At 44.3% G+C, this 12,587-nt stretch overlaps 1 protein-coding gene across 1 annotated transcript in view; it reads right to left on the bottom strand.

Moving 5' to 3' along the window:
• Positions 1-12,587, bottom strand: part of fan1 (FANCD2 and FANCI associated nuclease 1) — a 41,666-nt gene that overhangs the window by 23,824 nt on the left and 5,255 nt on the right. Inside the window, exons 2-6 of the mRNA XM_073024737.1 lie at positions 10,996-11,136; positions 10,429-10,618; positions 9,052-9,285; positions 6,218-6,349; positions 1,474-1,582 (exon numbers count right to left, since the gene is read on the bottom strand). Coding sequence (XP_072880838.1) covers positions 1,474-1,582; positions 6,218-6,349; positions 9,052-9,285; positions 10,429-10,618; positions 10,996-11,136 — 806 coding nt within the window. The remainder of the gene's footprint in view (positions 1-1,473; positions 1,583-6,217; positions 6,350-9,051; positions 9,286-10,428; positions 10,619-10,995; positions 11,137-12,587) is intronic.

Genomic DNA, 12,587 nt, shown 5'->3' with positions numbered 1-12,587 from the left:
AAGCTAGTTTTCCTATCTAAGCTATCCAGTCTTTTGCAAGCATCAAAATAGTCTATTCTATTTCCCCTCATAGGGCAAAACACTATGCACACTGGTCCCTTGATCCTCCTCCTCAAGAGAAACCTGAGCCTCTCCTGTACAAAGCTCAATCAAATTGCTGAGACAGGGCTTCCCCTGCACCTTGATCTTGTTTGTCAGTAATATTTCAACAGCCCTCCTTGTCTTTTTGAGCATTTCCCTACCCTTCTACATGTTGGCGTGTGGCCAAGTGGTTAAGGCATTTGTCTAGTGATCTGAGGGTTGCTAGTTCGAGCCTTGGCTGAGGCTGCATGTGTATCCTTGAGCAAGGCACTTAACCACACATTGCTCTGTGACAACACCAGTGCCAAGCTGTATGGTCCTAATGCCCTTACCTTGGACAACATCGGTGGCGTGGAGAGGAGAGACTTGCGACTTGGGGAACTGCCGATCTTCCAAAAAAAAACACAGGAGGAGGAGGGGGGGAGGGGGAGGGGAGGAGAGGGAGGAGAGGAGAGGGGAGGGGAGGGAGGAGGGGAGGGGGGAGGGGAGGGGAGGGGGAGGGGGAGGGGAGGGGGGAGGGGAGGGGAGGGGAGGGGGAGGGAGAGGAGGAGGAGGAGGAGAAGAAGGAGAAGGAGAAGAAGAAGAAGAAGAAGAAAAGAAAAAAAAAGAGGGGATATCCAGTGACCTGGAAATTTTCTTGTATCCATCTTGTGCTTTGCAATAACCTTTTTGCCTTCATGGTGTAGTTTTTGCCAGGATACTGACTGGCCAGCAGTTGGACCTTCCTGATACAGGTATATTTTTACTACAATCAATTTAAACATCTTGACTGCACACAGGTGATCTCTATTTAACTAATCACATGACTTCTAAAACCAATTGGCTGCACCAGTGATGGTTTGGTTGTCATATTAAGGGGGGGGGGGTGAATACTTACGCATCAATTACTTTGTGTTTTATATTTTTAATTAACTTGGATCAGTTTGTAGAGATCTGTTTTCAGTTGGACACGAAAGAGTCCTTTTCTGTTGATCAGCATCAAAAAAGCCAGATTAAATTTACTGTGATTCAATGTTGTAAAACAATAAAACAAAAACTTCTAAGGGAGGGTGAATACCTTCTTGAGACATATATAGTGCCTTAGAACATTATTGCATGTATTTAGGAAATTCTGCCCCACCTAAGCCCCTTGTACTAAGACAATTCCTGTCAATTTTGGGCAGGAAACATTTTCCACTCATACAATCCTATTGTTCTTGTACTTTTCTGTGATTTCCTCACTGATCTGTTTTTTTCCATTTGCTAAGAGGCCTACAGTAGAATGCACAATTCATAGTTGCCAAATTCCTCATTAAAGCAGACCCACTGCAGCCTAGCACTCACTTCCTGACCTTGTCTCAAGATCACCCAGCCCCCAACAAACCCTGGGACTTGACAGCTTTATATTTTTACTTTGTACATATCAAGCCGCTGTAGAATTTCAACCCCTCTGAAGCGAATTCTCGCGTAGACCCAGCCTGTAGTGAAACATCGCAGGTAGACCGGCAGCTCTCGATAGAACCTGAAATAAAGCAAACACTGTCATTGGGAAACGTCATTGCTCTGGTTTACTGAGAACAGGCAATTGCAACTCTGGGCTCAAAGCCACCTAACTGGCCCAGGACAGTCTCAATCTTGTCCCTGCTGTACCCAAACCTGCAGTACTGCCGGAGACAAGCTCTCTGAGATAAACAGCACCAGATTGGTGGAACAGTAACCAGGCAGCTTCAGCCCACAAACCCTATCCTATTCAGCACTTACCCCAGACTGCATAGCCACTGAAATTCATCCAAACACTAATCACTCTTCAAAATCTACACCCTGACCCACCAATCCCTTCTTGCTTTCAGAGTTCATGCTCTCAAGCATCTGGCCCAGATGGTGTTCTTGGCAACAGCCTTACATCCTGTGCCGATCAGCTGTTGAGGGTATTTGCAAATATTTGTAACCTCTCCTTGCTTTAATTTGTGAACTTTCCTGCTTTAAAGAGCACTGTCATCCTGGTACCAGATAACGTGCCTTAACGACCTCTGCTCAGTGCTTCAAGTCTGGTCATCCCACACGTCAACTCAAGCCTTCCAGACAATGTAATTTGTCTACTGCTGAAACATGTCTATGGTAAACACCATCTCCCTGGCACTATACTCAGCCCTGAAGCATTTAAACATATAACCATATAATAATTACAGCACGGAAACAGGCCATCTAGGCCCTTTTTGTCTGTGCCGAACGCTTACTCTCACCTAGTCCCACACTCAGTCCCTGCACTCAGCCCATAACCCTCCATTCCTTTCCTGTCCATATACTGATCCAATTTTACTTTAAATGACAATACTGAACCTGCCTCTACCACTTCTACTAGAAGCTCGTTCCACACAGCTACCACTCTCTGAATAAAGAAATTCCCCCTCGTGTTACCCTTAAACTTTTGCCCCCTAAATCTCAACTCATGTCCTCTTGTTTGAATCTCCTCTACCCTCAACAGAAAAAGCCTATCCACGTCAACTCTATCTATCCCCCTCATTATTTTAAATACCTTTATCAAGTCCCCCCTCAAACTTCTATGCTCCAAAGAATAAAGACCTAACTTGTTCAACCTTTCCCTGTAACTTGCTGAAACCCAGGTAACATTCTAGTACATCTTCTCTGTACTCTCTCTATTTTGTTGATATCTTTCCTATAATTCGGTGACCAGAACTGTACACAATACTCCAAATTCGGCCTTACCAATGCCTTGTACAATTTTAACATTACATCCCAACTCCTATACTCAATGCTCCGACTTATAAAGGCCAGCATACCAAAAGCTTTCTTCACCACCCTATCCACATGAGATTCCACCTTCAGGGAACTATGCACCATTATTCCTAGATCACTCTGTTCTACTGCAATCCTCAGTGCCCTACCATTTATCATGTATGTCCTATTTGGATTATTCCTACCAAAATGTAGCACCTCACACTTATCAGCATTAAACTCCATCTGCCATCATTCAAACCATTCTTCTAACTGGCCTAAATCTCTCTGCAAGCTTTGAAAACCTACTTCATTACCCACAACGCCACCTACCTTAGTGTCATCTGCATACTTACTAATCCAATTTACCACCCCATCATCCAGATCATTAATGTATATGACAAACAACATTGGACCCAGTACAGATCCCTGAGGCACACCACTAGTCACCGGCCCCCAACCTGACAAACAGTTATCCACCACTACTCTCTGGCATCTCCCATCCAGCCACTGTTGAATCCATTTTACTACTTCAATATTAACACCTAACGATTGAACCTTCCTAACTAATCTTCCATGTGGAACTTTGTCAAAGGCCTGACTGAAGTCCACATAGACAACATCCACTGCTTTACCCTCGTCAACTTTCCTAGTAACCTCTTCAAAAAATTTGGTAAGATTTGTCAAACGTGCCCTTCCATGCACAAATCCATGTTGACTGTTCCTAATCAGACCCTGTTTATCCAGATAATTATATATACCATCTCTAAGAATACTTTCCATTAACTTACCCACCACTAACGTCAAACTGACAGGCCTATAATTGCTAGGTTTACTCTTAAAACCCTTTTTAAATAATGGAACCACATGAGCAATACGCCAATCCTCCAGCACCATCCCCGTTTCTAACGACATTTGAAATATTTCTGTCAGAGCCCCTGCTATTTCTACGTTAACTTCCCTCAAGGTCCTAGGGAATATCCTGTCAGGATCTTGAGATTTATTCACTTTTATATTCCTTAAAAGTGCCAGTACTTCCTCCTCTTTAATCGTCATAGATTCCATAACTTCCCTACTTGTCTCCCTTACCTTACACAATTCAATATCCTTTCCCTTAACGAATACCGAATAAAAGGAATTGTTCAAAATCTCCCCCATCTCTTTCGGCTCCACACATAGCTGTCCACTCTGATTCTCTAAGGGACCAATTTTATCCCTCACTATCCTTTTGCTATTAATATAACTGTAGAAACCCTTCCAATTTATTTTCACCTTCTTGCCAAAGCAACCTCGTATCTTCTTTTAGCTTTTCTAATTTCTTTCTTAAGATTCTTCTTGCATTCTTTATATTCCTCGAGCACCTCATTTACTTCATGCTGCCTATATTTATTGTAGATCTCTTTTTCCTAAACAAGTTTCCAATATCCCTTGAAAACCATGGCTCTATCAAACTTTTAACTTTTCCTTTCAACCTAACAGGAACATAAAGAACCCTCAAAATTTTACCTTTAAATGACCTGCATTTCTCTATTACTTCCTTCCCATAAAACAAATTGTCCCAATCCACTCCTTCTAAATCCTATCGCATCTCCTCAAAGTTAGCCTTTCTCCAATCAAAAATCTCAACCCTGGGTCCAGTCCTATCCTTCTCCATAATTATATTGAAACTAATGGCATTGTGATCACTGGACCCGAAGTGCTCTCCAACACATACCTCTGTCACCTGACCTATCTCATTCCCTAACAGGAGATCCAACACTGCCCCTTCTCTAGCTGGTATCTCTATGTATTGCTGCAAAAAACTATCCTGCACACATTTTACAAACTCCAAACCATCCATCCCTTTTACAGTATGGGCTTCCCAGTCTATGTGTTGAAAATTAAAATCTCCCACAATCACAACCTTGTGCTTACTACAAATATCTGCTATCTCCTTGCAAATTTGCTCCTCCAATTCTCGCTCCCCATTAGGTGGTCTATAATACACCCCTATAAGTGTTACTACACCTTTCCCATTCCTCAATTCCACCCAAATAGCCTCTCTAGACAAACCCTCTAATCCATCCTGCCAGAGCACCATTGTAATATTTTCTCTGACAAGCAACGCAATACCACCTCCTCTTGTCCCTCCGATTCTATCACACCTGAAGCAACGAAATCCAGGAATATTTAGTTGCCAATCACACCCCTCCTTCAACCATGTTTCACTAATAGCTACAACATCATATTTCCAGGTAACAATCCATACTCTAAGCTCATCCACCTTTCTTACAATGCTCCTAGCATTAAAATAAATGCATTTAAGAAATTCTCCACCTCTTCCTCTCTGTTTATCTCTAACAGTACAAAGCACTTTACTGTCTTCTTTTTCTTCCTTCTCCCATACATCTGTTCCTACACTTTGGTTCCCCTCCCCCCTCTTATCTAGTTTAAATCCACTGGAGCCTCCCTAGCAAACCTACCTGCAAGAATATTTGTCCCCCTCGAGTTCAAATGTAAACCGTCCCGCCAGAACAGGTCCCACCTTCCCTGGAAAACTGCCCAATTATCTACAAATCTGAAGCCCTCCCTCCTGCCACGTGTTGATCTGCACTATCTTACTATTTCTAAACCCACCTGCATGTGGCACTGGTAGCAATCCTGAGATTGCTATCCTGGATATCCTGTCCTTTAACTTGGCACCTAGCTCCCTAAACTCACCTTTCAGGACCTCCTCACTCTTCCTACCCACGTCATTGGTTCCTACATGGACCACGACATCTGGCTGCTCACCCTCCCTCTTGAGAATACTGAGAACTCAATCCGAGATATCACGGACCCTGGCACCAGGGAGACAACAAACCATCCAGGATTCTCGATCTCTTCCACAGAACCTCCTATCTGTCCCCCTAACTATTGAATCCCCTATCACTACTGCTCTCCTCTTTTCCCTCCTTCCCTTCTGAGCTGAGGGTCCAGTCTCGGTACCAGAGACGCAACCACTGCAACTTGTCCCTGGTAGGTCATTCCCCACCAACAGTATCCAAAACTGTATACTTATTGTTGATGGGAATGGCCACAGGGGTGCTCTGCTCTTCCTGTCTATTCCCCTTCCGTCTCCTGACAGTCACCCAACTAACCCAATTTGCATAGTAACAACATCTACCTCTGACTACAGTTAATTGACTACAGCTCTGGCTTCAATACTGTAATTCCAAGCAAATTTATTACCAAACTCTGGACCCTGGGAGACAACATCTCCCTCTGCATCCTCGACTTTCTGACTAACAGATGGCAATCAGTAAAGACTAACAAACACCTTTGCCATGATTTCAAACACTGTTACCCCACAAGATTGTGTCCTCAAACCCCTACTAATCTTCCAGTACACTCATGACTGTGCAGAGATACTGGGTGTGAGTGTATTGAGCTCTTCCATTACCTGATGTCACTGCTCTTCTCCAAATCAGTCCATGTCTTTTTGGCAGCTTTATAAATCTCCAGAGCAGATCTCCAGGCCTTATTGGCCATTGCTGTTCCCACCTTAGCCAGAGTATGACAGGCCACATCATACCTGCAGTACAACATGTAATCTCTCAATGAACGTTCAACACGAGTCTGAGTCATAGAAATGACCATTCAGCTCATCATGTAGTACCATTTGAAAACGAGCAACCCCTCCCCTCTCCCCGCACTCAAAGTAATTGCCCTCCCCTCTCCCCGCACTCAAAATAATTGCCCTCCCCTCTCCCTATACTCCATGATGCATATTTAATGTCAAAAACTTCTCAAATATATTCAGCAACGTGCCTCTTCAGCCCTCCAAATGAAGAAATTGCTCCTCAACTCAGTAGGAAATACCTCGGCCCATCTAATCTGTGCCAAACTGCTGTTCTGCAATAATCACATTGACTTGCACCTGGACCAAAGCCCTCCATACCCCTCCCGTTCATGTGCTGATTAAAACCTGCATCCATCACTTCCAATGGCAGCTTGTTCCGCTTTCATACCACCTTCTGAGAAAAGTAATTCCCCCTCAGGTGCCACAAATATTTCACTTTCACCCTTAACCCATGACCTCTAGTTCAAGTCTCACTCAACTCTGTGGAAAAAGAAACTTGCTTGTATTTACCCAGTCTATACCCCTCATAATTTTGCATAGCTCTATCAAATCTCCATCAATCTCCTATGCTTACAGGTAATTGTAGACCAGTGAGCCTTGCGTCTGTGGTGGGAAAGCTATTGGAAAAGATTCTTAGAGATAGGATCTATGGGCATTTAGAGAACCATGGTCTGATCAGGGACAGTCAGCATGGCTTTGTGAAGGGCAGATTGTGCCTAAAAAGCCTGATAGAGTTCTTTGAGGAGGTGACCAGGCATATAGATGAGGGTAGTGCAGTGGATGTGATCTACGTGGATTTTAGTAAGGCATTTGACAAGGTACCACATGGTAGGCTTATTCAGAAGTCAGAAGGCATGGGATCCAGGGAAGTTTGGCCAGGTGGATTCAGAATTGGCTTGCCTGCAGAAGGCAGAGGGTCGTGGTGGAGGGAGTACATTCAGATTGGAGGGGTGTGACTAGTGGTGTCCCACAAGGATCTGTTCTGGGACCTCTACTTTTTGTGATTTTTATTAACGACCTGGATGTGGGGGTAGAAGGGTGGGTTGGCAAGTTTGCAGACGACACAAAGGTTGGTGGTGTTGTAGATAGTGCAGAGGATTGTCAAAGATTGCAGAGAGACATTGATAGGATGCAGAAGTGGGCTGAGAAGTGGCAGATGGAGTTCAACCCGGAGAAGTGTGAGGTGGTACACTTTGGAAGGACAAACTCCAAGGCAGAGTACAAAATAAATGGCAGGATACTTGGTAGTGTGGAGGAGCAGAGGGATCTGGGGGTACATATCCACAGATCCCTGAAAGTTGCCTCACAGGCAGATTGGGTAGTTAAGAAAGCTTATGGGGTGTTAGCTTTCATAAGTCAAGGGATAGAGTTTAAGAGACGCGATGTAATGATGCAGCTCTATAAAACTCTAGTTAGGCCACACTTGGAGTACTGTGTCCAGTTCTGGTCGCCTCAGTATAGGAAGGATGTGGAAGCATTGGAAAGGGTACAGAGGAGATTTACCAGGATGCTGCCTGGTTTAGAGAGTATGGATTATGATCAGAGATTAAGGGAGCTAGGGCTTTACTCTTTGGAGAGAAGAAGGATGAGAGGAGACATGATAGAGGTGTACAAGATATTAAGAGGAATAGACAGAGTGGACAGCCAGCGCCTCTTCCCCAGGGCATCACTTCTCAGTACAAGAGGACATGGCTTTAAGGTAAGGGGAGGGAAGTTCAAGGGGGATATTAGAGGAAAGTTTTTCACTCAGAGTGGTTGGTGCGTGGAATGCACTGCCTGAGTCAGTGGTGGAGGCAGATACACTAGTGAAGTTTAAGAGACTACTAGACAGGTATATGGAGGAATTTAAGGTGGGGGGTTATATGGGAGGCAGGGTCTGAGGGTCGGCACAACATTGTGGGCCGAAGGGCCTGTAATATGCTGTACTATTCTATGTTCTATATTCTATATAAAGTCCTAACATTTTCAATCTTTCCCTACAACTCAGGTCCTCAAGTCCTGGAAACATCCTTATAAATTTTCTCTGCACTCTTTCAATCGTATTGATACCTTTCTCTCAGGTAGGTGATTAGGACTGCATATAATACTCTAAGTTAGGCCTCACCAGCATCTTATATAACTTGAACATAACAGCCCATCTCCTGTACTCAATACATTCATTTATGAAAGGTAATGTTCCAAAAGCTTTTTGTATAACCCTATCTGGGACTCCACTTAAAATGAATCATGGACCTGTATTCTTAGATGCCTTTGTTCTACTGTACTCCTCAGTGCCCTACTGCTCACTGCATAGGTGCCACCCTGATTTGTCCTCCTACACTTGTCTGCATTAAATTCCATCTGCCATTTTTCCATCTAGTCCAGATTCCAATGCAAGCTGTAATCGTCTTCCTCGCTGTCCATTTGGTGTCATCCACATAACTTGCTGATTCTTGCATGCAGCTGCAAGAGTCACTTATCTACCAGAAAAAGTCAGGCCACAGTCCCAGCATAGCCACCATTTCTCTCTTGCTGTTGTCTACAAGAGGGCTTTTTCTGTTACTGATCACAGTTCACTATCAAAGTACATAGATGTTACCACCTAAGATTCACTTTCTTGCCAGGATACTCTGTCAATCCATAATAGAATAAACTGGATTGGAGTGTGCCATTACCGGAGCAAATCCTCTCTGTGCTGAAAGATCCTCGCCTCCCTGAGGACAGTATAGCTGGGGAAGGTGACCCGTCCCATATTGACCATGAGGACTGTGGACAGTTGGTTCTGACCAACACAGGCTGCATCTTCATCATCTGTTGGCTCCGTCAGTGAGAAAAGTAGCAATAACCGTGAGAACACAGCACGAGCAACCACAGTTGCTCTCACACATTGTCCAACCATCTCCTTCACCCTGTTAACACAAACCCCAGAAAAACACTCAGAAACACAAGAGATTCTGCAGATGCTGAAAAACCTGAGCCACATACACAAAATGCTGGAGAACAGCATTATTGCTGGATGCAAATATAGAGGGGAATAACTGGTTGATGTTTCAGTCCAAGACCGAGTCCTGATCGACAAACACAATGCTGATCAGTCAAGTGCCCACGTTGACCATTTCAAGCCTCCAGATACAGGACTGTTCAATGTAATTTCCTGTAAACAAGTGCAAATGAGAACCTAACACTGTTCCTCGTGATTCAATGCGGCATAAAAAAATATAAAAGATTAAAAAAAACAATAATAAAAAAAACACAATAACACTTAAAATAGACAGAGATTGACTGCAAGTCCACCACAGTAACTTTACAGAGGGTGACTGACTGGAAATTATAAACCACAGATGCAGGGGTGAGGGAGCTCCCCTCCACAATGTCCCTCACTTGCTGACATGAGGAACTCTGCTCCCTGTGTAACCTGCATCGTTTCCTGACCCATAGGGGACTCTACTATCCGTGTTACCTGCATTGCTTTCTGACCCAGGGGAATGCTGATCTCTGCGTAACCTACATCGTTTCCTGACTCATCGGGGAATTCTGCTCCCTGTATAACCTGCATCGTTTCCTCACCCGTGGGGGGGGGATTCTGCTCCCTGTGTAATCTGCATCGTTTCCTCACCCGTGGGGGGATTCTGCTCCCTGTGTAACTGCATCGTTTCCTGACCCATGGGAGACTCTGCTCTCTGTGTAACCTGCATCGTCTTCCGCTCTGGCCCCCACCTTAAAGCCTAACCGAGACAGTTGTCACAGAGTGCTGCAGCTGTGTGTACTGTCTGAACACAGCTGGCCACAGTTTCACAGACCCAGCACTACCTGACTGAGTCAGGTGTCGGAGAGTTATGCCGCACCCAAAGGCAAATGCTGCCACTTCAGACTTTCGTCCCTTGGCCAGCACAAGCATGTTGAGCACCAGCACATTCATTCATTCGACACACACCAATATCTCATGCCCAGGAATTCTGCAGAACTCACAACCATCACAATTCCTAGGAGCAGGAGTCCCGCCTTTTCCACATCCCACCCCCTGATTGTGAGATAGCTGAGTATCAGAGTACCTGCTCAGGATGGAAGGGCCAAGGGTCTGATTCAGGCTGAAGATCGACTGCCGCTTGGCCAGTTGTAGCAATGACCCGAGGACCTCCGACTTCTGACTCAGCGTTCGTAAATGAAAGTGTTTAGCCAACAGTTTGAGCTCAGGGGCTGAGAGCAGGCTCAGGGCGTCAGAGACATTGTGCAGGTCAGCATCTGGGGGAGTGATGGGACATTGTTAGAGACAACTCTCGATAGCTGATGATGGAAGCCAAGTGTTCCCACATTTCCCGGTGACTGGTTTACATTCCAAATGAGCAATTCAAGAACTTTTCGTGAGGTGGCCAGAAAGCAAGCACTTCATACAGACAAATTCACCAAACAACTGTACAAAGCTCCAAGGTGCAGATGGTAGGGGCAGCTGAAGTGGATAGATTGAAGAGTGTCACAGCAGGTGAAGGAAGTCAAATGAGGACATTCCCCTTATCAAAAGCATTATGGTTGTCTGAAGTAAGCCAGCGAGGGCCAGTTCATTGATGACAGGAACTTCTTGATTAATAAAGGCTTCCCCATCTTGAGGTGGCTATACCTACCTGTCTGAACCAAGCCAGCGAGGGCCAGCTCATTGATGATAGGCACCAGATCCGGGCTAATCTCAGCATATTCCAGTCGTTTCACCCTCAGCCAATTCAGTTTCCGCTGGAAAAGCCTCACATAGAGTTTCTGGGCAGCACCTGAGGACAAAGGAGAACATACACAGTGACTTTAACAAGAGCCAAGATTTGCATTAAATCCTGAATACAAGGACATGGCAGAGAAACTAAGCAAATACACTGTGTGTGTGTGTTTTCACAGCGAAGGCAAAAACTCCAAGAAATATCTGACCCAAAGAATCAGTACAAATAAATAAATAAAAATAGGATTAGTGAAGATAAATTATTTGCAAAGTTAATGAGCATGAGAACTAACAAATCGCAAGGGCCTGATTATCTTTTCAAAGCAGTGACTGCAGAGACAGTGGATGCTCTGGTCATCCAAAGATTCAGGAATGGTTCCTGCAGACTGGAGGGTAGCAAAGGTGACCTTTTGAAAAAGAAACAAAACAGGAAACCAATGGCCTATTAGTCTGACATCAGTAGAAGAGGAAAATGCTTAAATCAACAATGAAGGATATAGTACAAAAAAAACTTGAGAATAATTCAACCAAACAGACAACATGGATTCAACAGTAGGAAATGAATTTGGAATTGTTTAAAGATTTAGCTAGTGGAGTAGGTGAGGGGGGCATCAGTGAATGGGGAATTATTCACTTCAGTTGGAAAAACAGCAACACTGTAAGACTGGGAAATGATGTTTTAAGAGATCTCATTGTCTTAACACAAGTCACTGAAAGCTAACAATTAGGTGCTAAGAAAGGCAAATGATATCTTGGTCTTTACTGAGATAAGTAATTATCTCTTACAATCACACTGAATCTTGGTAGGACAACATCTGAAGTACCAGGGTCAGTTTGAGACTTCTTACATTTGCCATAAAGGGTGTAAAAATTCCCCTGAAGAGAAGGCAGAGTGGCCATATAGCGAGTAGGCTGAGCCTGAAGAAATTGTAAAAGTATACAATTTTGACATGGCACTCACAGGCATGACTTCCCTAGATCCCAGGGGTATGAACCAGTCACCACGATGTGAAAATAAGCAGAAGGCAATTTACAACTTAAATCAGGAAAAGTTCTTCACTTAAAGAGTGACAAGTGTTTAGAATTCTCAAACTCTGTGGGCTGTGGAGCCTCAGCTATGACTCGCACTTAAAACAGGTCAGTAAGTTTCCAGATGTGAGAGACATTGATTTCATAATGTGAACACAAAGGTGGTTCATTTTGGAAGGTCAAATAAGATGGCAGAGGGATCTTGGGGTCCGAGTCCATAGGACGCTCAAAGCTGCTGCACAGGTTGACTCTGTGGTTAAGAAGGCATACGGTGCATTAGCTTTCAACAACTGTGGGATTGAGGTTAAGAGCCAAGAGGTAATGTTGCAGCTATATAGGACCCTGGTCAGACCCCACTTGGAGTACTGTGCTTATTTCTGGTCACCTCACTACAGGAAGGATGTGAAAACTGTAGAAAGGATGCAGAGGAGATTTACAAGGATGTTGCTTGGATTGGGGAATATGCTTTATGAGAATAGG

The sequence above is a fragment of the Hemitrygon akajei genome, chromosome 21, assembly GCF_048418815.1.
Source record: "Hemitrygon akajei chromosome 21, sHemAka1.3, whole genome shotgun sequence".
NCBI classification, from domain to species: Eukaryota; Metazoa; Chordata; class Chondrichthyes; order Myliobatiformes; family Dasyatidae; genus Hemitrygon; species Hemitrygon akajei.
The sequence above is the reverse complement of the archived record's forward strand: the minus strand, read 5'-3'. Positions and strand labels throughout refer to the sequence as shown.